Source organism: Notamacropus eugenii, chromosome 2, assembly GCF_028372415.1.
Source record: "Notamacropus eugenii isolate mMacEug1 chromosome 2, mMacEug1.pri_v2, whole genome shotgun sequence".
NCBI classification, from domain to species: domain Eukaryota; kingdom Metazoa; phylum Chordata; class Mammalia; order Diprotodontia; family Macropodidae; genus Notamacropus; species Notamacropus eugenii.
The window spans coordinates 223,555,008-223,582,925 of record NC_092873.1 but is presented as its reverse complement, the minus strand read 5'-3'; the positions used below and the strand labels follow the sequence as shown (position 1 = coordinate 223,582,925).

At 36.6% G+C, this 27,918-nt stretch overlaps 1 protein-coding gene and 1 long non-coding RNA gene across 4 annotated transcripts; one reads left to right on the top strand and one right to left on the bottom strand.

Annotated features, from left to right (window-relative positions):
- Nucleotides 1-1,800: 1,800 nt before the first annotated feature.
- LOC140526848 (uncharacterized) lies at nt 1,801-21,516 on the bottom strand. 2 transcript variants are annotated; one of them, XR_011974558.1, is made up of 4 exons: nt 21,104-21,516; nt 13,586-13,664; nt 6,684-6,718; nt 1,801-2,927 (listed from the first exon to the last, which is right to left on the bottom strand). It is a non-coding gene; the product is annotated as an uncharacterized lncRNA (long non-coding RNA). The 2 variants fall into 2 exon arrangements; XR_011974557.1 differs by lacking the exon at nt 13,586-13,664 and having other exon boundaries at nt 21,104-21,509.
- IL22RA2 (interleukin 22 receptor subunit alpha 2) lies at nt 11,779-27,918 on the top strand. 2 transcript variants are annotated; one of them, XM_072643426.1, is made up of 6 exons: nt 11,779-11,929; nt 15,351-15,486; nt 23,103-23,281; nt 25,996-26,165; nt 26,818-26,965; nt 27,662-27,918. In XM_072643426.1, the coding sequence occupies exons 1-6, from the start codon at nt 11,869-11,871 to the stop codon at nt 27,700-27,702; spliced, it is 735 nt and encodes a 244-aa protein (XP_072499527.1). In that variant the 5' UTR covers nt 11,779-11,868; the 3' UTR covers nt 27,703-27,918. The 2 variants fall into 2 exon arrangements, with proteins under 2 accessions (XP_072499527.1, XP_072499526.1); XM_072643425.1 differs by having other exon boundaries at nt 11,788-11,929; nt 26,815-26,965.

Here is a 27,918-nt window from a genome sequence, read left to right as displayed (position 1 = left end):
AAATATTTGGTATTGTGGACTACCCTGTCTTCTTAGGTATACTCTCCTCTCTGGTCTTTAAAATATCACTCTCCCTACCTTGTCTTACTGCTTCTCCTCAGGCTCCTTTGCTTATTCATCATCTATGTTGTATCAGTTGACTATCCTGGGTCCCCTTCTTTTCTCCTTCTACATTTCATAATTTCATTACCTCCTTTTTACTAATGACTCCGAAATCTACGTATCCATTATAGTTTCTGTGATATTCCACGTCACAAACCGAATATGGGGCATTTAATTTTATGTTCCATATGCAGCACAAACTAAACTTATTCCAAACAGAACTCATCTTCACCTCCAACCCTATTCCAAACATCCCTGTTACTGTGAAGGGTCCCTTTATCTTTCTAGACATTCGGATTTGCAGCCTCACTGTCTTCCTGATTCTTCACTCTCATTTAGTCCAAATATTGAATCAGCTCCCAAATCTTTTCATTTCCATCTCCAAAGCCTCTCAATGTTTTCTCTCACTACTCATATATTCACCACTTTATTTCAGGCCCTGACTACCACAGTAGCTTATTTGGTGTCCCTACACCAAGTCTTTCCCTGCTCCAATGCATTTTCCATGTAGCCACCAAAGTGCTTTTCCTAAGGTATATTTCTGATTGTCATCATCTTCCCCTCCCCTGCACTGAGTAAAATCCTTAATACTTCCAGTATTAAAGCATTTACATCTCTTCACAATTCAGAAACTGCATTTCCAATTTTCTTATCCATTAACTCACCCCCCACTCCACCAACCCCAACGAACTCCACAATGGCCTGCTTCTCTGTACTTATGTTCCATCTCTTTTGCACTGGCTGTTCCCCATGCCTGGAATGCATTGATTACTCACCTCCAACTTTCAGAATCCCTGGTTTCTTTCAAGACTTCACTGAATGCCACCATCTTTCTATATGTAGGTCCTGATCCTTTCAGCTCCTAGTGCCTTTCCCTCTCAAATAGCTAGCATTTAGTTTTTTATTCATTTGCTTATTTAATTTCCAAAATAAATTTGTCTTCATTTGTTCATAATATGCAAATAGTATACACATTGTCTCCCTCCATTAGAATGTAAACTCCTAAAGACATCAACTGGTTTCATTTCTGTCTTCTGTCCCCATTGCCTAGTCCAGTGTCTGATATATAGTAGGCTTTCTAATAAATACTTGTTTCTCAGTCAAGTAACTGATTCCTCTTGGCTCTCTGTTGTCTACTAACTAAAGTCCATTCCCTAACATGACATTCAAGATCCTCCACAATGTGGCCACTTCATACTTTTCACTCACTTTTTCACTCACATCATTCCCTTCTCATATTTTCTACACAAGATATACAGGACAACTCTGTTACCCATCCACATTCCATGTCTTGTCACCTTCAGACTTTGCTCAGTGTGTTTCCTATTTCTGGAAGGTTCTCTTCTCCGTTACCTCCTCTTGAAATTCTCATTCTTTAAGAGACAAAATCATGACGGGAAAATAATTCTTCAAGTGAAAAGCTTAACTACAAGGAGATATGTGTATATCTAATACCACCCTTCATGTTCAGGCAATTTTAATTTCTACTATAAATATCAAGAGATGTAACCCACATATAATCCTCGATAATTTCTAAGAGGTTAAAGGAATCCTGAGACTAAAACCTTTGAGAACCTATGTTTTAGAGCAATGAAGAACTTTCCTGATTTTGGGGGTCTAAAGTCTTCTTATAAATTAACAAGGCAGGATAGTATCATTTGACGAGCAGTGGACTTGAAGTCAGAGGGACTGAAAACATGTGATGAAATAGGTTTTTATTGATGCCTTCTGTTTTTTACATCATTGTCATTACCCTCAGTATCCTTCCCAGAGAATCATCCTATATAAGAAATAATCTTTTTTTAAAGACAAAAGAAAAAAAGATGAGAAGAAAAAAAATCAGCACAATTAATGAATGCCTTGAAAAAGTCCCAAATAATGCAATATGTAACACTTGTGAACCTCCCACCTCCACAAAGAGGTTGTTTGGGCTATCTTTTCATTTTGAGGGTGTTTGCTTTTAAATCATGCTTTTATAAATTTGTTGCATTCACTTTTGATTTGTTTTTCTGTTTGTGATCCTTTCCATGGACATTTTTGTCTTTACTGTATTGTGTTGCACTGTGTACTCTCTTCTTAGTTCTGCTTACTTCACTGCGTCAGTTCATGAAGATCTTTCCATGATTCTCTGTATTCGTCACATACATCAATTCTTATAGCATAGTAATATTCCATTACATTTCCATATCACAATTTGCTTAACCAATGGATGGGCATCCAGTTTGTTTTTCCATTTTTATCTATCACAGAAAAAGTACTGCTCAAATATTTGGTATATGAGAACTTTCTTATCAATGATTTCCTTGGGGAACAATGTCATGATTCTTTACGTGTTGAAAGAAATGAATTTAAATGGAAGCATTTAATAGTCAAGTATAGTTGTTTGAATTAATATTTAATGTCAAGTAAACATTAACTAAAATTTATTGGTGAGGAAACCGTAATAGTGATCTGAATCAAGATTACAGCCTTAAAATTTTTACAGGGGTATGGTATCTACCACATGGAAGAATTAATTGAGTTTTTGATGAAAGATATAAATAATGGGCTGCTTTGCATGCAGTATGTAAAACCTTGTGGTGAGACTAGTATTTACAATAATTATTTGTGTCTGGATTCTAAAGAAGTTCCTTTTTCCCAAACTCAGTTCCATAAACTCTTTTGAAATGGTTGCCAGTTACTTCCAAGAAGAGGAACTGCTTAAAGGTCATCATTCTTCAGCAGAGCTGCCCAAAGTCAAAGGGAAAAAAGGAAGAAAAAAAAGGGATCTTGTGCATGGTGATCCTGGGAATACCAAAGTTCCAACTATTGCCTGTGAGAAAAATCTGGAAAAAAGATTAATATCAGGGAATTATGCGTATATCATGAAAAGACTTTAAAAAGTTAACCAATGGATCTACTTTCTTAAGGTAGGATAATACCTGGGCAATTTCAGACATTCAAACATTTGAACTTTAATTTTTTTTTAATTTATTTACATGCTTTCACTTTTCAATATACTTTCAATATAATCTTCCTTTGTTAACAAAGTACACCTAAGGAAAATGAACCAACTTGACCATGTCTGACAGTCTATAACCCCATTTCATATCCATAGTGTATTACCTTTCTACCAAGAAGGTATATTTTATCCTCAGTCATCCATAACCAAGATTCATGAGACTTATCAAAATTGTGTCTTATTTTTATTGATGCCTTTTATTTTTACTTTTAATTCATTTCAAACATATCCTTTTCTCACATTCCCCTCACCCAGTAAGCAGTCTTTTATAACAAAGATTTTTAAAAAAGAGGGGGGAAAAGCATTTCAACAAAACCAACCAACACATTAACTACATTAATAATATATGTAATATTCCACATCCAAAGTCACCCACTTCTTAACAGGGGAGGCAAGTACATTTGCTTAACACTTTTTCAATGGCCTGGCATTTTATGAAGGAAATTCAAATACTGACTCTCTACTTTCTAGCTGAGAGACCCTGAGCAAATCAGTCCATCTCTAAGAGCCTTGGTTATGCTATCTGTAAAAGCAGGCATAATAATATTTGTATTACGTACCTCATAGGATTGTCATAAAGACCAAAAGAAAGAATGTCTGTGAATTGCTACGCAACTAAAAATTTCCATAGACATAAGCAATTGCAATTATCACTTTATCCTCATAATCCCCCGTGAAATAGGATGTTCATTAAAGCATTTACTCATTTATAGTGGTAGGTACTGGGACTGCAAAAAAAAAAACAAACAAGACAGTCTCTGGCCTCAAGGTGCTTACAGTATGACAGGGGACGAAGACATGAAGGGAAGACAGAAATAAGACTGATTCAGCAATATTTAGAGATATGTGAGAAGGGTCTGGAGGCCTGGGACCAGGCCCAGTAAGATAAGGCAAAAATTCACCTAGCAGAGCCAGGGGACTTGGAGTCCAACATTATAGTTAGGAGGAGTTAGAAATGATATTCTAGTGGAGAAAGGCTGGAATAGAGATGTCCAGGAAAAGCAATAGAGGCCTTGGCCCTGGTAACAAAATCCCAGAAAGATTAATAAATTTGCTTATGATCACGTAGTCTGGAAAAGGCAGAGCAAACACATACACACACACACACGCATGCACGCACGCACGAGTCTAAAGCATTACAAGAGTATTTGATTTAAACCACAGTTTCATTATTTTTTTTAAACCACAGCATTCATTATAATTTATAGCTTCAATAAGGTCTCTGTCTCTGAATTGAAGAATGCTGTTAACAATTAAAAGCCATCATAATTCTTCCTAGGATTTACTTTACTGTGAGATGCAAACTTTTCCCTCTTTAGAGAAAGGAAAACTGAGGCTCTGAGGTGAGCTGATTTGTTCAAGGTCAGCAGCTAGAAAGTGGAGTGTCAGGTTTAGAACTAAGATTTTCTAGTCTTTGTAAAGTTCCAAGCCACTGGAGAAGAGTTAAGAAACTACAAAGAGTTAAGAAACTACAAGTTCTTTCCTTCTTTGGAAGATTATGAATGTAGAACAGGCATGGAGAACCTGCGGCCTCGAGGCCACATGTGGTCCTCTAGGTCCTCAAGTGAGACCCTTTGAATGAATCCAAACTTCACAGAACAAATCCCCTTAATAAAAAGATTTGTTCTATAAAACTTTGACTTGGTCAAAAGGCTGCACCCAACGACCTAAAAGACCACATGTAGCCTCAAAGTCACAGGTTCCCCACCCCTGGTATAGAATATTACATATATTATCAGATACAACAGTCAGCATGTTAGTTGGTTGATCAAAATCTGGAGTGTGATTGGAGAGGAGGTAAAGGTCTAGGTGCAGACATGAAACTTATAAAACAAAGGAGGGGGACTGAGGAAGAAGGAAATGAAAGAGAAAACATTTACATATTGCTTCCTGAAATTGTGAGAAACTGTGGACAGTAAAAAACCCCTGGGAAACCGGGAGGAAAGTAAATTCTGGAACTGCGCTCTAAAGATTGATAGTAGCAAAAATTAGTCATAGTTGATCAGAATTATGCACTTAAGTTATTTTAACTAATCAGTAGGTATTGCTGTATACCTCCTATGCAATAATCAAGACAATTAACATTTATCAAGCACTGTTAAGGGCAGGGCATTAAGTTAGAACTGGCTTTAAAAAACAAAAATAAAACAGCTCCCCGCTCTCAAGTAGTTGACAATGAAAGGATACAATCAAGGGACTGTAGAAGACAAAAAAATAATAATAATAGCCGACAGAGTTTTGAAGTTTGCTATAAACATTATTATTAAATATGAACATGCAGCATATTATCATTATATTGGTAAAATATGTAAATTGCTTTACAAACCTTCAAGCATTATAGAAATGTGAACTATTTATTATTATTATTAATATTATTAATTATTAATAATATTATTTATTATGGACATTTAAAAGTCCATAAATGTGAAAATATGTTAAACATGAATGTATGTGTACAGGGTATATTAGATTGCATGCTGTCCTGGGGTGGGAGAGGGAGAAAATTTGGAACTCAAAATCTTATGGAAGTGGATGTTGAAAACTAAAAATAAATGAATTAATATTAAAAATAATAATACATGTTTGGTAGAATTCACTTGCAAAAAATAAATAAGTGAAAGTATATAAAACAGAAATGCCTGCTGCAGAGCCATAGACTTGAACCCTAAAACCTTAGAACTGAAAGGGGATTTTGAGATTATTTAGTTCAGCTTCTTTTATCCCTCTGGTGATTTCTGGGCTCGTCAAGGAGATAAAACAGATGAAAATTTCATTGAAGGAGCAAAGCAACCTGGGCTCAACACAACATGAGTGGGAAGGAGACTAAGTGTTCTTTGACAAAAAGAACCTGCCTCATCTCTGCCTCTGGAACCCCTATCTCCCTTCAAGGCTCTGATCAAATGCCACGTGTTTCAAGGGGTATTTCCTGATTCTCCCAGTTGCTAATATCAATATGTGTATATTGTGTATGTGGGTATGTGTATATGTTTATTTGTGTGTATATGCTTGCCTATGTATGTGTATGTATGTATGTGTGTTTGTATAAGTATATGTACATTTGTGTGTTTATATATGTATATATGCAAGTATATGTGTATATATGTATGTACATATATGTTTGTGTATGTGTAAGTATATATGTATAAATGTTTGCATTTTAATTTTTGCACATATACAAGATTCATTTTGGAATGGAAATTAGCCTTTTAAGGTTAAAAAGAGTTTTCCCCCAAACTGCACTAAATTTATCAAATGTACTGACAGTTTTGAGTGATGACACCCACTACATATGCTGTTCACTTTGGAACAGATGATGAAAATAAACTCAACTTTTGAGAGGAAGGATGGTTTAGTAGGAAAAATAATGACATGGGTAGAACCCATATAAGAATTGCATGCCATCTTGGGAAGAAGGAGGGTAGGAAAAGGGAGAAAAGTTAAGACTTATGGAAGTGATTGTTGAAAACTGAAAACAAATTAATTAATTTTTTTAAAAAAGCTAAAGGAAGGAAAGAAAAAAAAGAAATGGAGTTAGAGGCAGGACATCTGAAATACAGATCTTGTCTTTGCCATTGCCTACCTGTGTGATCCTGGACCGAGCCTCTGTTTGCTCACCTGTAAAATAAAAGGGTGTCAAAAAAAATGTTTCACCTAGTCCCACCTTCTGTCATTCGGTGGTTTCTGCCCATTACGGCTTAGAAGCTGCTGTTGGGAGCCAGGCTGGGCTGATTGAGCTCTGCCTTCTGTGACAAGAAGTTTAGAAAGTGAGAAGAGTCAATGGATGAGGGGATGGGCCTAGACAAATGAGAATATGTATCAGCAGGGGTTGGGTTCAATTGCTAGGAAGAGTTCTTAGGCCATATTCTGCAGTACACAGTTGTATTGTGCAGCAACCTTATTTGCTGCAGCTTAATTTAGTTACAGTTTGGTTTAGAAATGACACAGAATCTCAAGTTTATATATATATATATATATATATATATATATATATATATATATATATATATATATATATACACACACACATACATACATGTGTGTATGTGTATGTATATATGTATGTATATGTGTGATATACATACATTTATATTATGTATATATGTATGTATATGTGTGATATACATACATTTATACATACATATAGTACTAGTATTTATTAATAATAATAATAAAGGTCTCAATCAGTAAGTCCCAATACTTATGTCTCAATCAGTAAATCTCAAGTTATGCCACAATCAGTAAGTCTCAGTAGGTGTGTCACAACCTTATCACAATCGATAAGCACTGATGGGGCAATTACCTACAAATGGATCACATATATGTGGCTGGGGAGTCCCAGGTCAGCCTCCAGAGTCTCGATGGGATAATCCTAAACTATGCATCAGTACCAAGGGGGGAAAGCGGGGAGGGGCTACTCACCCTTAGTAGTTCTTTCTAATCAAGAAAGGCATTTTGCCAATTATATGTGTGACTGGTGGGAAAGGAGCTGTTCTCAAAACATCCTTGAGAGCATTTCTGTTTAGGAATGTCTCATTCTGGGAGGCATGGCCAATCCTCTCTGGTAGCAAACATCACAAACCAACTTTTGGCTAGGAATAAGATTAGAGCCAGATTGCACAAGATCAGAATATCCTAATGAATTTATGCATCACAACAGTATACACAGTAAGATCCTGAAGTCCCATTAGATAGTATTGAAATGACATCTAAATGTCTGTGAGGGTCAGTTAATTACTTTTATTAGCAATCTGTGTTTATTCAATTCAATCAATTCTATTAAGAACCCAATATTAAAATTATCTTTCCTTCCCTACTCAATAAACCCCAGTATCTCCCTTTTGCTTTTGGGATCCAATATAAACTCTTATATTTTGCTTTTAAAACCCTTCAAAATCCAACTTGCTTTGTTCAGCATTCCTGAAGTCCAACCATTCTGAAGTCTACTATCTGTCCACCCAACCTCCCAGTATAGATGATGTTGGTATACCTAGATTCAGAAGAAAGCCACATCCTGGAAGGTATTCCTTAAAGAGGAAAAACGCCCCAAGCCTATACTCATTGGCTTGGCCCTTTCCTGCCAAAAGACCTTCCAAAATAATGAATAGTAAGTAAATCTATTTATCCTAGTATATAGAAAACAGAAATCAGATTATAATATACCAGAAAATACAGAGTAAAGGAGTTCTTTAGATTAGAGCAAGATAGGATCGCAGCTCAACCAAGAGAGAAGCCTGTATCTTGTCCAACAAGAAATTCCCTAAAGTTTCTAGGGAGACAAATTGGAAATCAGGGACATGTTGAGGATCTGGCTTTGCTTACACATTCACAGATTCTAAAGTCTCATAGTAGCAAGCACCCTAGCAACCCAGAATGACCTACTAGCACAGGTTCTTTGATCTGCTTTTAAAAGAAAGTGCTCAAAAAGAGGTTAACAATTCTGTTTTTAAATACATTCACTAGTTCAGGGGAAAGGTCAGCACACTGAACTTGATGAAAATACAAACAGAAAATATAAGCCGAGAAATTAGCATGAAGACCAACAAACAGGGCTCCAATTATCAGAGTAAAGCAATATTGCTATGCACTTTACATACATCACTATCAAGGGAGCACAAACTTCCGGTGGTTAGGGGGTTCTGAACCTACACTCAGAGTCTCAATCAGAAAACCAAAAGATCCTTCTCCTAAGTGAACCCCCAAAGTAAAATAGCAACTCAGAGTATATATACCAAAAGGCATCACAACCCTCGTGACTCAGTGCCTAATCAACTTAGTACCAAAAGGTGTGGAAACCTTATCACAAGCAAGTTCCTCCTGAGACAAGTCGCTCCCACAATGGGCTCCACATGAAGCGAGGGGAAGATCTTAATATCCCTTTAACATTACAAGTCTTTCTTTCCACATGTCTGGAGTAGTTTTTAAATGTTTGGCACAACATGTCCTCTCTCAAAGAAGGAACGTCTCTCCTCTCCAAAGCTCTTATATCAACTCTACTTCTCATGTAAGCTTATAACATTCAGAATTCTTTCCACCAAATGGAGGTTTCCTTCTGCATATGCAAATTTCCCCAGGATTACCTGGGAACCTGGACTAATAGATATTTCGTATATACTTGTACACATAAATTTGCTCTATTCCCACCCCAAATAAAGTAAGCTCCTTAAGGTCAGGTACTTTCATTTTTGTCTAAGTAGCTCCAATACCTATTGATTAATTCTATTTGTATCCACATTCATTGTTGACAAAAAGAAAAAGAAGGGTAGTTTTTTAAATGTCTTCTCATCCTCCAATCTGAGGTAGTTCAATAAAAAAAAAAGTGGCAATCTGCCTATAAATTCAGTTCCCATCATCATAACCTTTTTTCTGTGAATACTAATATTGATAAAAAAAAAAAGTTTCACAACTCTTAGATTAACCACATGAAGGTTTTTTTTTAACTCTAATTTAACTTTTTTTTTTGGTCACTGTTTTTCCCAATGGTTATAGTCTGCTGTATGCCGTCTACAATCATGAGATTGTATGACTTAGGAAGGGGAATTTTCCACCATTGAAACAGGGATTTTCCTTTTTTTTTTTTTTTTTTTTGTCAATTATCCTCTCAGACACTCAATCATTTTTTGGTCTCCTAAACTTTAAGTCTGAGAAGGAACATGGAATAGTGGATAGAGAGCCCTCCTCACTTGCTTTCAATTTCTGTGTCTGATACATATTGATTGGGTGATGTGGGCAAATGACTTAATTTTTCTGAATCCTAGGCAAATCTCTAAGATTATAAATCACAGATGCAGATCTTCATTGGTAGGAGTTTCCTCACTAGAAGTTTCCTTCACCAATGAAATCACAAGTCTAAACAAAAAGTCAATAAATCTTTAAGACTACATACACATCCCTATAGTTCTTCCTTCATAATGTCTTATGTTGTCTGGCTACCTAGAGTTTCATTTATCCTCCACATTACAGCCAAATTTACTGTTCTGCAACATTCCCCTGCTCAGAAACTATCCTGTGCTCTAGGGGCCAAATGGGATGGCCTTTTGGACTAAAATCTGGCCAGCCTTTTTGGTGGTGGTTTGGGGCAGGGGTGGGGGGTGAGGTGGGGTGTCTATGTAGATGGGTGGGACAGCTAGCTACAGTGAATAGAGAGTCATCCCTGACGTCATGAAAACTCATCTTCCTGAATTCAAATTTGGCCTCAGACACTTACTTAGGTAGCTGTGGGCAGTTCACTTAACTCTGTTTGTTTGCCTCAGTTCCTCATCTGTATAATAAGAAGGAGAAGGAAATGGCAAACTACTTCAGTATTTTTGCCACGAATATTCCAAATGGGGTCATGAAGAGTCAAACCTAACTAAACACACACACGCACATGCACACACACACACACGCACACAACATACACACAGATAGTTATGGTAAGGATGACGAGTGGGAGTTTGTTTATAGTATGGATAAGATGAAGACGTAAAATTAGTGAATATAGAGTCTTTGATCAAAGCCACCAGAGATCAATAAGTGAGCAAAAGAGTCACATCCATTTGCTTGAAGTCCATTAGTAAAATAGCGATTACTTTCTAGAAAAGTTTAGGCTAAATTCAAGTGTCGGTCCCGGTGGGTAGACTCAGGTCAACAAGTAGGGTTCTATTTCCAGTTCTTTTCATAAATCGTTAGATTTCAACCTGAAAGGAACTTTAGTGATCATCTAAAATTGTAAGATAAAGTCCTGGAAAGAATCTTAATAAACATCTAGCCTTTCTGCTTCATTTTATAGACCAGGCAAATGGAACCCTGGGAGGATAGATGACTATCTTAAGAAAAAAAAAACAGTTATGGTTTGGGTATAGATCTTCTGACTCCAAAGGGCAGATGGGTGACAGTAGATAGAGCCCTGGGCTTAGAGTCAGCATCTTTAGCATAACAGCATAGCCTAACCCTCCAGCCTTTTTCAGTGACTTAAATCAGAATCACCTGGAATCACTCAGTATTACCTTTCACTTAGGATGTAACAATTCACCAAATTTCCCCTATGAAAACAACAATATTTATTTCAATCTCCTTAATTTCCAGTTATATGATTTTTACAAAACTTTTGTTTGACCCTCTTACAATCTTCTAATGGTTACACAGAAATGAGCTTGAGACCATAATACCCTTAAACTCTATTAATCATTTCTCAAAATGATCCTATACAACATTCTTTGTCTTTGAAAACTGTATTTCTTCATACATACATTTCATCAGTTTTTAATTAATAAGAGTTCTGTGTCCCTTTAAGCCATCAGATATTCACATACAAATGAAGCATCACCTTTGTCTTTTACAAGGTGATAGAGTTCTATTCTTAACTTCTCAAATTCAATCTGAAAGCTATTTTTCTTTACACATATATTTTAGTCATTTTTATTAAATGATGATTTTTTTTCCTGTTCCTTTTAGCCTTCAAACTATTTATTTATAAAAACAGTAATACCCTATATCCTTTACCAGTTCATTTAACTTTTTTCTTCACACAAAAGTATCTTTTTCTGCCCCGTGCGGTAGTACTTTGTGGCAGTAATTTCAAAGGGACAGTACTTTAATGAAGCAGTTTTTAAAGACACTGTCACTTTAAAAAGGGACAGTACTTTAAAATACCTTGCAAAGGAAAATCTAAAAACATAGTTTTCACTTCCTTTTTTTCAACCTATTTATAGATATAAGGAACAGGGTAGATTGGAGGTGTCTTTTTATGCAGCAGAATATTTGTTTCTCATAGTCATAGTCTAACCATGATGCTTAAACACTGCTTTATAAGCTTCCTTATTGAATTCCTCTGGATTCATGGAGGAGGTAAGTGTTCCAATTTTTTTTTTTAATTTGTTATTAGGAGTCTTTTTCTTTTCATAAACTGAACAACCAAGACACTCTGGAAACCCCACTGGCTCTTTTCTTTGTCTCTATAGGATCTATTCCTTATCTTAATGTGTTTCGGGGTAGACAGCAAATTGAGGGGCATCAAAATAGTAAATTACATCTAGATGTTTATTATATAAATTAATAGTAAATTACATCTAGATGTCATGTAATTTTGTATTTTTGAAATTAATTTTTTCTTCTCTCAAAGCATTGTCACTTATTACCTCAGTATCTCTGTAAGTTTAGTGTAGCCCTTTAATGGTAGTAACCCCATTTTACATATAGGGAAGCTGAAGTTGAGTCTTTGCTGGAGCTCTAGATCTATGGAGTGTCTTATTTCTGTGTGCACGTATGTGTGTAGTGAGAAGAGGATTAAGTCACGAAAGAAGTGGCACTTTTTACCTCTAGGTGACCCAGTTTGCCATGGGTCCATGGTAAATGACTTCTGTTATTTCCTGAGAATCTTTTGACTTATTACCTGTTATAAATAGCTCTCATCCTTTGTTGAAACAAGGTGAGAAATAATCCTTGTTTTTGGTCACAGATTTTTTCCCAAGGGTTGGATTATCTTTGAGTAGAAAGGAAGAAGCAATAAAAAATTTAAAAAAATCATTTTTATCAGACACCAGGGTCATGAAGAGTCAGACGACTGAAATGAATGAACAATAACAACGTTAGGCATTGTGGAAAAATGAAGGACAAAGGATAAAGTTGCCTAAAAACTTGTAATCCTCAAGGGTTTGCCTTCAACATTTATTCCATCTGATCCATGAAGAGTTAAAACTATGTATACATTTTGTTGACAGATATCAGGATTTAATTACTTTTTTTTAAATGCATTTATTAAGCACCTGTTATGTGCAAGGGACCATATTAAGTACTGAATATTCAGAGATAAATCATGACAGTCCTTTACTCCAAGAAGTTGACATTCTAATGGAGGAAGGAGAGAGGTAAGTGGAAGCACAGGAGAGTGGGATACTAAATATTCTTTTTTTGATTGGGGATATCATCAACTCAAGTTTCCAACATGAAAGACACTGCTTTGAAAGGATTTAGTGGAAAAACCAAGGGAAGTGAGCAAGTGTGGGGCTACTTTCTGCTTCTTGTCAATTACATTCATTCACCTTTAGAAACAGCTTGTTATATTTTCCCACCCTCCAACTCTCCCTGTTTCTTCACCTCCCTATTAACTATCTAGGTCACCACACTATTGTCCCAGTCACTCCGGTTCATAACCTAGGTGTCATCTTGGACTCCTCAATCCCCACTTTGCTGGGAATAGGAAAAGGAATTGGGCTTAGAATGGTAAGTGATTTGCAAAAGCTAGGAAGGATTTGAACAGTATTTGAACTCTTTTCTTTCCAATGCTACATCTAGCATCCTATCTAGTATGTCTTCAAGCCTGTTACAGCATGTGCTGCTTATATTGTAGCTTTCCATTTGCCAGAGCTAACTTGTAAGCAGGCACACTGATGCTGGGGGAGACGATGATGCTAGCATTTCTGTGTGTGTGTGTTTATATATGTACAGACACATATATATACATACATACATACATATATCTTTAAGGATTGCAAAATGCTTTACCTGTGTTAATTCGTTTGAGCATTGCAATCTTCCTCTGAGGTGGGGTTCTGTTGTTATCCCTGGATTACAGATGAGAAAACTGAAGCACAGAGAAGTTAAATGTCTAGTTAGGGTCACACATCTACAAAGTGTCTGGCACAGAATTTGAATTAAAGTCTTCTTGACTTCAAGTCCTATGCCCCCTAGATGCCAAACTTGGACAGAGGGAACTGACCAGGTCCCTATCAAGAAGCATTGCTAGGAAGATGGAAGAAGGGGGGTTGATAGAAGGGAGGACAGACTGGAAGAAGGGGTGGATGGGGTGCATACTGTCCTGGGGTGGGGGTGGGAGGGATGGGGAGAAAATTTGGAATTCAAATTCTTATGGAAGGGAATGTTGAAAACTGAAAAAAAAAGTTATATATTCAAAAAAAAGCAGGGTTAGTCCACAAGCTTCATTCCATCCTATCAATCCAAGAGTTATGACCAAAATAACAGATTGGTATTAACCTATTTAGTACTACTTAATGCTAGTCATTTCCCTATATTTATTATCTCACATATAAGGATGGTACGACAACCAATAGAGTGACAGGCCTAGAGTCAGGAAGATCTGAGTTCAAATGTGAACTCAGACACTCACTAGCTGTGTGACCCTGGACAAATCACTTAATCCAGTATGCCTCATTTTCCTCATCTGTCAAATGAGCTGGAGAAGGAAATGGCAAACCACTCCAGTATCCTTGCCAAAAAAACCCGAAATTGGGTCATAAAGAGTCAGACATGACTAGAAAATGACTGAACAACAACAATGTAGATCTTGTTTGTGCATGGTTGTTTGCAAGTTGTCTCCTCCATTAGACTGTGAACTCCTCAAGAGCTGGGACTGTCTTTTGCCTTCCTATGTGTCCTCAACACTTAGCACAGTTGTCCTGACCTATATCTGGCCACTGGACCCAGATGGCTCTGGAGGAGAAAGTGAGGCTGGTGACTTTGCACAGCCCTGCCCCACTTAAATCCAATTGTCATGCAAGTCATGGCATCACCTCCCTGATATTTGAGAAGGAAGGAAAGCAAGAACAAAAACGTAGCACAGTGCCTGGTACATAATAGATCCTTATAATAAAAGCTTGTTCATATAGCTAATCTGATTCTGCTAATCTTGCAGAAAATGTCAGAAACACTTGTGTGGCTAGAAGTTACCACAACCCACTCAGTTACCTCGGGCTTTGATGATCAGCTACAACGATAATTCTGATGAATTTTTATCACCACACCTCTCATTCTACCCCTGCTTCCTGCTAGGAAATGCTCATGTGTTACAGAATTTTCAGATCTATTTAAGCAGGTCAATGAGAAAGCACTAAATTTGGGAGATGGAGGGGTTTGTATGTTTGTGATGTATGATTGTATAGACAGGAAATATCACAATGGGTTCAGGGAGAAGACGCTTCAGTTGAATGAGGAAACAAGGGAGGAAAGACTTCAAATAGGAAGTGGAGAGGACAAATCAGGAAGCATGAGCAGGGCCTGAAGTCAAATTTAACCTACAATAGCAGGGAACAATGAGGAATGTAATAACTCCCTGCATTTTCCACATATCTATTAATAATATTATACATTGTGTTATCTGCAAAAGGGTTAAAGACAAAGTTCTTTGAGAAAGGAAATTTGTCTTGGATGATATTTAGAGAACAGACAGCCTGTTCTGGTCCTTAGGCAAAATACTGGCACCACTTCTGGCTTATCTCTTACTACTGTTTTTTCCTTTCCCTTCTTGTTCCAGGAAGCCAACCAGTACAGGAATCTCTGAAGCCTCAGAGGGTTGAGTTTCAGTCATTTAATCTCCGGAGTATTTTACACTGGCATCCTGGAAGTGATTTCACCCCCAACAACACAGTCTATTTTGTGCAGTACAAAATGTAGGTATTCCTTATAACTTTTGCCTGCCTTGGAAACTCTTTTTTCTGTGGTGCCAAGGAAATAATGATGGATTGGCAGAGAGAGAGTGTGTGTTGATACAAATCTCAGCTTTTATCCTTTATCATCTCTGTGACTGTGGGCAAATCATTTAATCTCACAGGGCCCTAGTTTTCTTATCTGTAAAACAAGAGGGTCAGACTTGATGGTCTCTTGGGTTCTTCCAGCTCTGAATCCATGATCCAAAGGTCCCTAAGACAACCCTTCCTCAGTCCAGGTAGAATGAAATTGAAGTCAGAAAGAGATAGAGGATCTAGTCCTTGCCATCAGACAGCCAGCAAGCTCTTTGAATCACATCGGACCATAGTCCAACTAAAGACCACTGAACATGGAAATCAGCTTCTGATTTCAACTTTGTGATTTCCTAGCCTTCTGACCTTGGACAAGACACTCTCTAAGCCTTACTTTCCTCCTCTGTAAAATAGAGGTAATAATATTCACTTTATTTCACAGGGTTATTGTGAGGACCAAATAAGAAGGGATGAAAAACACTTCTATAAAACCTCACGACCCTAAACAACTTTCATCGCTATTATTGTCTAATATCACAGGATTGTTGTTGAGGAGATATACTATGTGAAATCCCCAATCACTGGAATCTCACACATATAGGAGCAGTTATCAGGACCTCACAGGGTAATGGCCTGGGCTTAACAGCCTGTTCCAGGGGTGTGTGGAAACTTCAAATTGACCCACAAGAGCTGATTGTTAAATTTTCATTGTGAGCACTTCCACCCCAGAAATCAGCAAACATTATACATTATATATAAACATTATATATTGGTCTTTTGTTGATTATCTAGATGTAAGAAAGTGATGGAGAAAAATGTTAATGGGACAGACTAAATTTAATAGGTATTCAAGTACTTTTCTTTTTCTGAGAGACAGGTGTCGAACATTTACCAGCATACCCCTAGCTAACTTTCACTTTTTTACACTGGAGACAGGGTGGAGGAATTATACAGGTGGAGTAGCAGTGGCATGGGTATTTCCCTAGAGATTATGGAATCATGGACATTTTAAAACCTGCCTTATTGAAGTAGTTCAAACTTAGAAACTCTCTAACCCTACCCCTCACCCTCAGGCCTATAAATGCAAAACAATCTGGTTTCAGAGATGGCAAAAACCTATTTTTTTTAGACCTCATTGCTTATCATCATTTCCTGTAACTTAGGAACTCATAACCTAAATTTGTGTCATAAATACCTTCGCTTGTCTGGTAAAAACCTATGGATCCCTTCTCAGAATAATGTTTTTAAATTAATTATAAAATAATAAATGAATAAAATAAAATACATAGGATCACTAAGAAAAAACAATATGTTGAAATATGGTTATCAAAAAATTAATAAAACAAGGTCATAGAACCTAGGTTAAGAACTCTTAAGTAGCCCATTAAGACTGCATTCAGTCAGATAGTCTCTGTATGTATTCAGCTACATCCAATTTTCATTTCTTGGGGTACAAGACTTTGGTCTTTCATAGTCTACCCAGATTCAGTTTTCTAAATAGACCATCTATGTCAGTGCTTTGGGGTGCTTGACTGAAGAAATACAACCTAGTGGCAGTTAATAAAGAATATAAGTACTTAAGATGGCTATATTTTTATTCACTGAAGAGGGAGGTAATTGGGATGCTAATTAAAGGAGTCTACAGGCAGCAATACAAACTTGTATATGGCTCTCTCTAGCTTTATTGTTTTTACTTCCGTGGACTTAACCAAAGTCTTTATTTTTGTGACCTTAAGACTGCCAGGATGTTCTTTCTCTCAAACTCTGATTTCCTGATTCCCATTGATTCAGATCCAAAGTAGAAAGTAATGAACCTGGAAGCTGCTGGCAGCTTCAGACCCATTTCAAAGGTTTCTCCATATCTGTCAGAGGTAGAGCTGTAAGGTTATTTTGGTCTCTTCTGGGTCTTCAAACCTCTTACATCTATCCTGTTATGATCCTTAGTTGAAAGTAACCTGGATATTTGTCTCTTTGAGGGGATGGGGAATAACAGATAGAATGCTGCAAAGTTTCATTTAAAATTAAGTAATCTGTGAATGTCCAGTGAGTTTTCATGTGTACTTTGGAATAAAACAAACACCCATCTCTTTTTTTTTGAAACTATTTCCATATTTTGTTTTTGCATCACTTTCATTTCCACATATATCCTTCTCTCCCTCTCTTCCTCTCCCCTCCCCAGAAAGTCATTCTTTGTAACAAAGAATAAAACAGTGAAAATAAAAAACGCAGTTCAGCCAAACTAAGCAACACATCAGCTGATTTTGCCAGTATATGTAATGTTTTACAGCTGCAATCCCTACCTCTGCAAAGAAGGGAGAGAGGGTCATTTTCTCATCTCCTTCTCCAGCTTGAATATTATAATTACACAGCATTCAGTTTCATTTTTTTATGTTGTTCTTCTTCAAAAATTTATGTTTTTGTTGTCATTGTGCATATTGTTTTCCTAGTTTTGCTTACTTCACTCTGCATCAGTCCATTCAGGTTTGCCCAAGCTTTTCTATATTCTTCCTATTAATCATTTCTTATGACATATTAATGTTCCATTATATTCATGTACCACAATTTGATCCATTCACTCCTCAGTAGATGGGTGTCTATTTAGTTCCCAGTTCCTTGCTACTATAAAAAAATGTTGCTATGAATATTTTGGCGACCTTTCTATCTTTGACAGTCTTAGGGGTATGACTTACAATGGGATCTCAGGGTCAAAAGATATGGACAGTCAATCATTTTCTTAGCATAATTTAAGATCACATGGATTAATCATGACATCACCAGCAGTATATCAGTCAGCCTGTCTTTTTAACAACCTCATTGACATTGACCATCTCATTTTTATCATCGCAGCAAAGTTGCTGGGTGTGAAGTAAAACCTCATGGTTGTTTTGATTTACATTTCTCTTATTATTGGTGATTTGGAGTATTCTATTATTTATAGCTTGCAATTTTTTGAGAACTGTTTGTTCACATCCTTCAACCATTACAGAATGGCTCATATAAAGACCTGTCTTTTAAAAATAATTTTTTTTTTCAATGAACAAACATCAATTTCAACACCCTCTCCACTGAAAGCAAGAACAAAACCCTTGTAACAAATATGTCTGGTCATGTAAAACTAATTTTTCATTGTCTGTATCCAGAAAATGTTTCATTTTGCCCCCAGAATCCATCATTTCTTTGTCAATAAGCGGGTAGGAGATTTCATCATGTGTCCTTTGAAATCATGGTTAGTCATTGAGATGATCAGAAATCATAAGTCTTTCAAATTTGTTTGCTTTTTACAGTGTTGCCATTATTATAGCACACGTTTTACTCACTTCATTCTTCATTGTTTCATACAACTCTTTGAAGTTGTCAAAGGGAAAACTATCCCTTTAATCTTTTACTATAATGCAGTAGTATTCTGTTACATTAGCATACCAAAATTTGTTCAGCTATGCCCCAATCGATGTGCACTCCCTTTGATTCCAGTTTATTGTTAATAGCAAAAGTGCTACTAAACACATTTTTGTGCGTGTGGGTCCTTTTCCTCTTTATCTGATGTCTTTGAAATAAGGACCTAATGGTGGCATTAATACATCAAAGATCATCCATGGTTTAGATATTTTAGAGGGCATAGTTCCAAAATGCTTGTACAAAATGGTTGTACCAATTCACAGCTCTACCAACAATATACTAATATGTCTCTTTTAACATATCATCTCCAATGTTTGTCATTTTCCTTTTGTCTTCTTTGCTAATTTCATTTCTCTGATTATTAGTAATTTGAGGCATTTTTTCATATAACTATTGATAGTTTAGATTTCTTCCTTAGAAAACTGCCTGTTTGTACAAATTCTTTGGTCTTTTGACCAAATGACTTTTTCTTGTACACTTGGATCAATTATTTTTATACCTTGGAAATGAGACCTTATCAGAGATATTTGCTGCAAAGATTTTTTTCTTCCCTATTACCTATTTCCCTTTTTAATTTTAACTGCATTAAGACTTTATTTTTGTAAGAATGTTATTTTTCTAGTAGGGCCAAATGCTTGTCTGTACTACAGACGATAGGGGATGTGGGAAAACAGGCACATTGACGTGCTGCTAGTGTATTGGAAATGGATACAACTATTCTGGAAAGCAAACATAAAGAGTTACTAACTAATTCACATCCTTTGACCTAACTATTTCACCACTAGGTCTATACTCAAAAGAAATCAAAAAAAGAAGAAAGGGTCATTTGTGTACAAAAATATTTATAGCAGTTCTTTTTGTTGTGGCAAAAAACTGGAAACTAAGAAGATACCCATCAATTGGGGAATGGATGAACAAATCATGGCAAATAAATATAATGAAATTTTTACTGTTCTGTTGCTTCGTCATATCCAACTCTTTATGACCCCATTTGGGGCTTTCTTGGCAAAGCTATTAGAATGATATGCCGTTTCCTTGTCCAGTTCATTTTACAGATGAGGAAAATGAGGTAAACAGGGGTAAGTGACTTGCCCAAGGTCACACAGCTAGTAAGTGTGTAAGGTCAGATTTTAACTCAGGAAGATGATTCTTCCTGACTCCAGGCTAGGTACTCTATCCACTATGCCACCGAGCCTCACTGTGCTAGGGCAGCTAGGTAATGGAATATTATTGTACTAAAACAAATGGGGAAATCAATGATTTCAGAGGTAGTAAAAGTATATATGAACTGACACCTGTTGAAGCAAGCAAAATCAGAAGAAAAATTTATGCTGTAACATCAATATTATAAAAACAAATAATTCTGAAAACTTTTACAAAATGATCAAGAATGAAATGAGCAGAACTCAGAGAATATTTTATGCAGTAACAATACTCTAAAGATACACAACTGTAAAAACTACGTTTAATGCAAATAACTATCCATTATTCCAGAGGATGCTCCCTGCCTCCTGACCGCAAGATGATTAATTCAGGTTCAGAACAAGCTATATATGGATATAGATATAGATATTTAACACAGACAGTGCAGTTTGTTTTGTTTGATTATGCATGTTTGTTGCACAGAATTTGTTTTTCTAAAGTCATGGGGGTAGAAGTGTGAGGAAGTAGATATCTATTCATTTAAAAATTAAATTTTAATTTAAAAATCCCTAACATTAAATGGCGACAAAATTCAGATTAAACAGAATAGACAACCCAACAGTACTGAAATTTTCCTTTCTTTTAATGTGTAGTTCCATATACCTCTAGTTGTAATTATTCTTTATTGCTATTTTGCTTAACTGCTGTCAGGGAGAATTTATGTTTGTCTGCTGTGTTAAATCAAAATTTATCACTAAAAAAGTACAGTCTCTAAAGAACAAAAATCAAGAGTCACACAGAGGAAAAATAAAGGGACATGGTAGTGGATGTGAGGAGGCTAACATGTTAACAAATGAAAATTTGCACAGAGAACTGAATAAATTATGCTGTTAGATACATGACCCAGAAAAAAAAAAAAGATGAGTCACATAGCAAGAATAAGGATGGACAGCTTATACCATGGATTATTATCCAAGTCATTTTAAGGCATGGAGAAAAAGGTTCTTACCTTTACTGGTGGAAACTCCCCATGTGGTGTCTTCTTGGCAGATACTCAAGTGATTTGCCATTTCCTTCTCCAGTTCATTTTACGGAAAATTGAGGCAAACAGGATTAAGTGTCAGTGCCCAGGGTCACACACCAAGCTGCCCATTGGGGTGTATATGGATCCTGACAGGAAAATTAATTTTAATATTATTAAATAGGCAGTAAGAGAAGCCCCTCCCTCTAAAGAATCCTAGAAATGTTATTCCATTCCTGCTTTTAAGGCACTTTGCACTCAATTAAATTTGGAGTAGGATCCACCCTGGGGACTAACGAACTTTGGACTGTTTAGCTGTTTATCCTGTAAACACAACCCACTGGTGCTAGCTGCAGTTCCTGAAAGTGACTCCTAGGGTCCTTGCTTCCTTATTTGGGGCAAATAGGACCATGAAACCAAAATGAAGTGGGTTTTCTTGCTCATATTGCGAAAGGTAGCTGGAAGCTTCGCTCCTCATGTGACTTTCCAACCCTCCCCCCTCCCCAGTATTTTTTTTTTCCTCCTGAACTTATAAAAACCTTTCTAAAAGTTTTCTTGATGGGCACCCATATACTCAGATGCATGGTGGTATCCCAGGCATGAGACCCTTTTGGTCTAGATTAATGATGCCTTTTCCTTCACTTATGAGGTTGATTTATTTTGGGACCTGACATTTATAATGACAGGAAAACATGTCAGCCCTGTGAGAGAGAGTGTATCTGCTGTCCAACGACGAAGCTAGCCAACTTTGGAGGAGAGGTTAATTTCTAGGCTAACTAGAGAACAAAATTTGGTTACAACTTTTCTTAAAGACCCCCTAATAAATCCAGAGGGGTCATTATCTACATCAGAAGACGGAGTGTTAATAGCAACAAAGCAGTGGATCCTTGGAGTATTAACACATTGGAGAAAAGCCATTTAACTTTCTCTATTCTCTCCACTTTCTCATATTTCTACCTAAATGAGGCATTTAGGTAGCACTTTAGTAAAGCAGCTAGGTGGTACAGTGGATAGGGTACCAGGCCTGAAGTTAGGAAGTGTCATCTTCTGAGTTCATATCTGGCCTCAGATACTTACTATCTGTGTCCCCCTGGGCAAGTCATTTAACCTCATTTGCCTCAGTTTCCTCACCTGTAAAATGAGCTGGAAAAGGAAATGGCAAACTACTTCAGTATCTTTGACAAGAAAATCTCAAATCGAGTCATGAAGAGCTGGACATGACTGTAACACCAAAATGTGGCACAGTGGATAGAGAGTTGGGCCTGGAGCCAGGAAGTCTCATCTTCCTGAGTTCAAATCTATGTGACCCTCAGTGCGTCACTTAACCTCAGCTATAAAATAAGGATAACTTCACCTACCTCCCAGGGTTGTTGTGAAGATTCAATGATATAACATTTGTAAAGTATTTAAGACAGTGCTTGGCACATAATAGGCCCTACATAAATGTTTATTCCCTTCTCTTCCCTTCCTTTTCCTTCGTCTTGCCCCTAGACAAAGTGCTAGTAAATTCTTTCTTGCAGCTGATAGTTTAGAAAGAAAACAGTATCATAGATTGTGAATTGTAAGAGAGCTAAAGAGGTTCATTTGTTCTAAAACACTCATTTTGCAGAGGAGGAAGCAGAGACTGAGAGAGATTAAACACCTTGCCCAAAATCAGAAATCACAAGTACCAGTGCCAGAAATTTGAACTCAGATCCTATGCCTCCAAATCCAGTATTTCTTCCATTCCATCTCAAGGGTCCCAACCCTCAAAATTCAGAAGTCCTAGTGACTTCTCAGTGGGCCAGAACTGGAAGACTGAGAAACAGGTGGAATCCTTCAGAACCATCTCAGGCCATTACTGCAGTGCTAATAATATTTGCAAAATGGCTGCCAACTTGCCAGAGGGGAATGCAGCAGTCATCTAGAAAAGGAAAAAAAAAAACATGTAGGTCTTGAGGGTTGTTATTTGTTGTTATGGCTGTTGATTTCCCTCTCTCTTCTATAGTTATGGGCAGAAAGAATGGACAAACAAAGAGGACTGCTGGGGCATCAGGGAACTGTTTTGTGACCTGACAAATGAAACCTCAGATGTACAAGAACCTTATTATGGAAGGGTGAAAGCTGCCTCTGCGGGTATGCATGGTAACTGGAGTATGTCAAAGAGATTTACCCCTTGGTGGGAAAGTAAGTATATTGGATACCCTCTGTTTATTGTTATTTCTGCAGCTCTGCAGAAGAAAACAAGTATTGGTTCAGTATCTACTACGTGCCAGGCACTGTACAAGGATATATATAAATATTATGTATTTTATATATACGTATGGAATAAGTAAATATTACCTTTTCTTATAAATATTACAACAATCCTGGAGGTCAGTACTATTAATATCTCCATTTTACAGTTGAGGAAACTGAGGCAGGCAATGTTTAAGTGATCTGCATGCTCAGGATCACATAGCTAGTGTATGAGGCTGGATTTGAACTCAGGTCTTTCTGACTCCAGGCCCATTGTTTTATCCACTGTGCCACCTAGCTGCAAAATCATCAAAAGAAAAATGTACACAAAATTTTAATACCAGCAGAAGCACCAAGAAAAAACAGGAATTTTCAAAACACACTAAAATGGACAATAAACATACTGAAAGAGTTAAAGGAAGAAATGAAATTGGCAAAACTGTCATCAGATGAAATTAAAAGAAATCTATAATGGTTGAGACGTTTTAGAATAAAATGATGAAACTCAACAGTTTGCAAATAAAAAAGGGAAATAAAAACAAAATGATAGGTCACTAGAGAAAAAAAAGAATCCTTTCATTAGAGGACAGAAATAGAACGGGATTCCCAGTGTGGAGTGTGTGTTTCTCTTTGGGGTACAAGAAGCTTGCCAAAGGAATTGGAGAATGTTATATTTTACTGGGACTATACAGCTGGAACACTGATAAGTGTATGTTAAGAACTGGCTCAAGATCAGGGAGATTCATTTTCTTGAGTTCAAATCTGGCCTCAAACACTTATTAGCTGTGTGACCCTGGGCAAGTGGCTGACCCCTGGTTGCCTCAGTTTTCTCATCGGTAAAATGAGCTGGAGAAGGAAATGGCAAACCACTCCAGTATCTCCGACAAAAAAAAAAGCCCAAAGTGAGGTCACAAAGAGTTGGACATGACTAAAAACTGAGAAAATTAAAACAACAAAATGTAGAGATTAGACTAAATGACCTCTCAGGTCCTTTTTAGCTCTAAATTTATAATTCCATCATGGGTAAGCAAGAAGATTAATCAATTTACTGGAATCAAGAGCCTACTCTTGTGGATGGCTAAGATGTCAATCATACTGAATCCTATCTAGTTCTATGACTGTTATGGACTTCTGGCCTCAGTGATCTGAGGATATGTCACTTTCTCTCATTTCACATACATTGTCTGTTGCTAAGCCTTGTCAATTTCTCCCTCTATAGCTCTGGAATCTATATCTCTCTCCCACCTCCCCCTGGCCACCAATTTGGTTCAGGTTCTGACCTTGCTTCTCCCCCAGAGTTCTGCAATAACCTCCAAAGCAAGTTCCCACTCTCAAGTCTCTGCCCTCACCAGCTCATCCTCCATGCAGCTGTTGCAGTGATACTCCTAAAACACAAGTCTGACCAAGACACTTTGGAACTTAGCAAGCTTAATAAATCCCTACTATTTCTAGGATGAAATATAAACCGTTTTGCTTCATATTTAGAGCCTTTCACAATTTGGATCCAACCACCCTTTCCAGCTTATTATACATTACTTCTTTCTATGAACTCTGTTCTAGTTTTGGTGTTCATTTGTTTCAAATGTATCTGACTTTTCATGACCCTATTTGGGATTTTCTTGGCAAAGATACTGAAGTGGTTTGCCATTTCCTTCTTCAGCTTATTTTACAGATCACGAAACTGAGACAAACAGGGTTAAGTGTTTTAAAAAGTATCTGAGGCAAGATTTGCATTCAAGTCTTCCTGATTCCAGGCCCATCACCTTATCCACTGCTTCACCCAGAAGCCCATTAACTCTGTGGTACAGCCAAACTGTCCCTTCTTTACTTCCTCATACATAACACTACATCTCTCCTCTAAGGTAGTTATCCCATGTAAGAAGTACATTCCTGGCAATTTACCTCCATACCTTAGAATACCTTCTAAGTTCAACTCAAGTGTTATCTCCTGTATACATTCATATGACCTTTCTCATTCTACTAATTCCTAGTGCCAATTCCCATTAAATTTTATATGTGTGTGTGTGTGTGTGTATAGTATATTTTTTCCTTTGCAGATTATAACCTTCTTGAGGGCATTGTCTTTTTAATCACTAATGTCTAGTACAGTGCCCAGCACTTAGTAACCAGTCCTTAATTTAGAAACTTTTTAAAACATTAAAGCCAAAGGTTTTAACTTTCTCTTTCTTCCTACAGTGTTACAAAGAACACAGAATTATCCGTTTGAAAGACAATTTGAAGGATGCTCTGGTGTCTTTGGGGGAGGGGAATGATGGGGGTGGAACTTGCTTTGCAGTTTTGCAACTTTTGGAGCAGGTCCAGATTTCTTTCATCTTGACTTTTAAAAAATTGTTTACACTGAGGTTTTGTTTGTTTTGTTTTGTTTTGAAAGTCACATTTTCTAAATAACAAGTCTATGACGAACTGAAAATACTTTTTGGGTAATTTTGAAACAAGAACTCTCCGAGTCTCGTCTCCAACAAACAGGATCATTAGCCATCCCTATTGAGGTTGAAGTGATGCCAATATCTGCTACCTATGACTCCCATTCTCAAGAGTTTGATAATAATTGACCATTTCTTATAACTTGGCCAAGTGAAGTAATTAAGTCTAATGAATATACTGTTTTTCCTAATATCCTAATTTTCCTTTTCTTTCTGCAGCAAAGATAGGACCTCCTTCTATCAGTGTGATACAAAGAAACAGATCAATACAATTGATACTTCATGCTCCAAATTCACCCTATAAAAGAAAAAATGGAATAAACATATCAATACAAAGTTACTATGAACTCGTATACCAAGTATTTATAATCAATAATTCCCTAGACAAGGTAAGTTGAATGTATGTGTCACTTTTGAACTTTCTCCTCAGATAAAGAAATGTAAAGCATTCAAATGGCTTCCTTCTCTTCTTCCTCCAATTTAACATCATCAGGATTACCAAGAAAAAGATATAATTTAGTGCATGACAGTAATAAACATTTCTTTGTGACTTTCTTCATTTTCTTCATATATGATATGGGGGAGGGGAGTAGGTTCTGGTTAGAACCAGAGAATTTCTATATTCTCTCTAGCTCTAAATCTCATTATCCTAAATCAACCAAATCCCAAAGACTGCTAGATTTCAGAGTAAATTTCCTGGATATTTTCTCTGAGCTTGATAGATACATAATTATATTTACTTTTGTGATGTTTTACCCACAAGGCCATATACACATCAAATCCTTGGGCAGCTTCCATATCTCAACATTAAGAGTTTGTCAGGGAAAGGCATTTTCCGTGGGATTTTTCCAATCTCCCATCAATGACTTCATCCAATTATTTCCTCTCTCTTGTGTTTTTTAAAAATTCCTGTATGAGTGTGAATTTCATGTGACCTTTTAATCTCCATGTATGACTGATCTGATGTTATTGGAACCATGGTAAACAATGTCTTTGTGAAGTTCACATTACTGTATGCTTTGTCCCCCTTGCATGAAGAAGCAAAAGGTATATGAAGGCAGCAATGACAAGGTTGAAATGGATATGATACCTGACTCTGGCAACTGTATAGTTGCAGAAATATATTTGCCTGAAATAAACCAAAGCAGTATGAGCACTGAAATCTGTTCCTTCATGGCTCCAAGAAAAGGTATGCATGTTTGATAAGATTGTTAGAATTTGGGTTCTAAGTAAGATGTCCCATTTTTTTTTTTAATTCATATTCAAGTCTCCTATATTTTACGTATCTTTCATGTGTAAAGCTTCATTTGGGGTATCGGTACCAGGGAGAAAAGCTTTGGAATTAAAAAGGGAGAAGGAGGCCCCCTTGTGAACCAATCTTTATCATTTACACCTTGTATATACAATTGTAAACCTTGTCACCACTAAGAATATCCTTCTAGGAAGGCAAAACTAGTTTTGAAGGACCAAGAAATAGTAGAGATTTAATAAATAATAATAATATTTTTATATAATTATACATAATAATAAATAAAATGATTTAGTAAGTGATGAATAAATGAAAGTACGAATGAATGAATGAATGAATGAATGAATGAATGAATACACACAGCCCTGGAGATTACTCTGAAGCCATCCACCTAAGCTTATTAAACCTGACACACTGGAAAAGATAGCTATGGTAATAAAGCTATATACCAATGACTATACTTAAAAATACTCCCTTCCCCATCACAAAATATTTCTTTCAAATGAATAGAAATTTGGTCTTCTAACCAGCATGTCAAAGAGCAGAAAATAGGAGCAGTTTTCTTATGTCTTCTGGATAAAGTACCAAGAACCTGGATATGAAGAATTAATAAATGTTTCTTTTCTCTTTCCAAAGATACAGAAAACAGCCCTCTCAGGAATGCCAACAGCATATAAACTGAGGGAATCTGGTATTCCAGAAGGTTGCTCTGACTTGAAGAGGAGCTACAAAATCCTGGTAGAAATAATCAAGCAAAATTCAAGATTGCTATTTGTCTATCTTTATAAATGCTTACTCTAATTGCTAAAAATGCAGGAGTGAAAATATAAGAGAAAACAGTTGTTTGTCATTATTCTGAGAAACCTTCTTAATAAATCTTTTAATAGCTCTTA

Coding starts and splice junctions, on each gene's coding strand:
- IL22RA2 (XM_072643425.1), top strand. CDS start 11,869: ATGATGCTTAAACACTGCTTTATAAGCTTCCTTATTGAATTCCTCTGG. Junction 15,487..23,102: donor TATTTTGTGCAGTACAAAAT/GTAGGTATTCCT, acceptor TCTCTTCTATAG/TTATGGGCAGAAAGAATGGA. Junction 26,166..26,814: donor TCAATAATTCCCTAGACAAG/GTAAGTTGAATG, acceptor CCTTGCATGAAG/AAGCAAAAGGTATATGAAGG.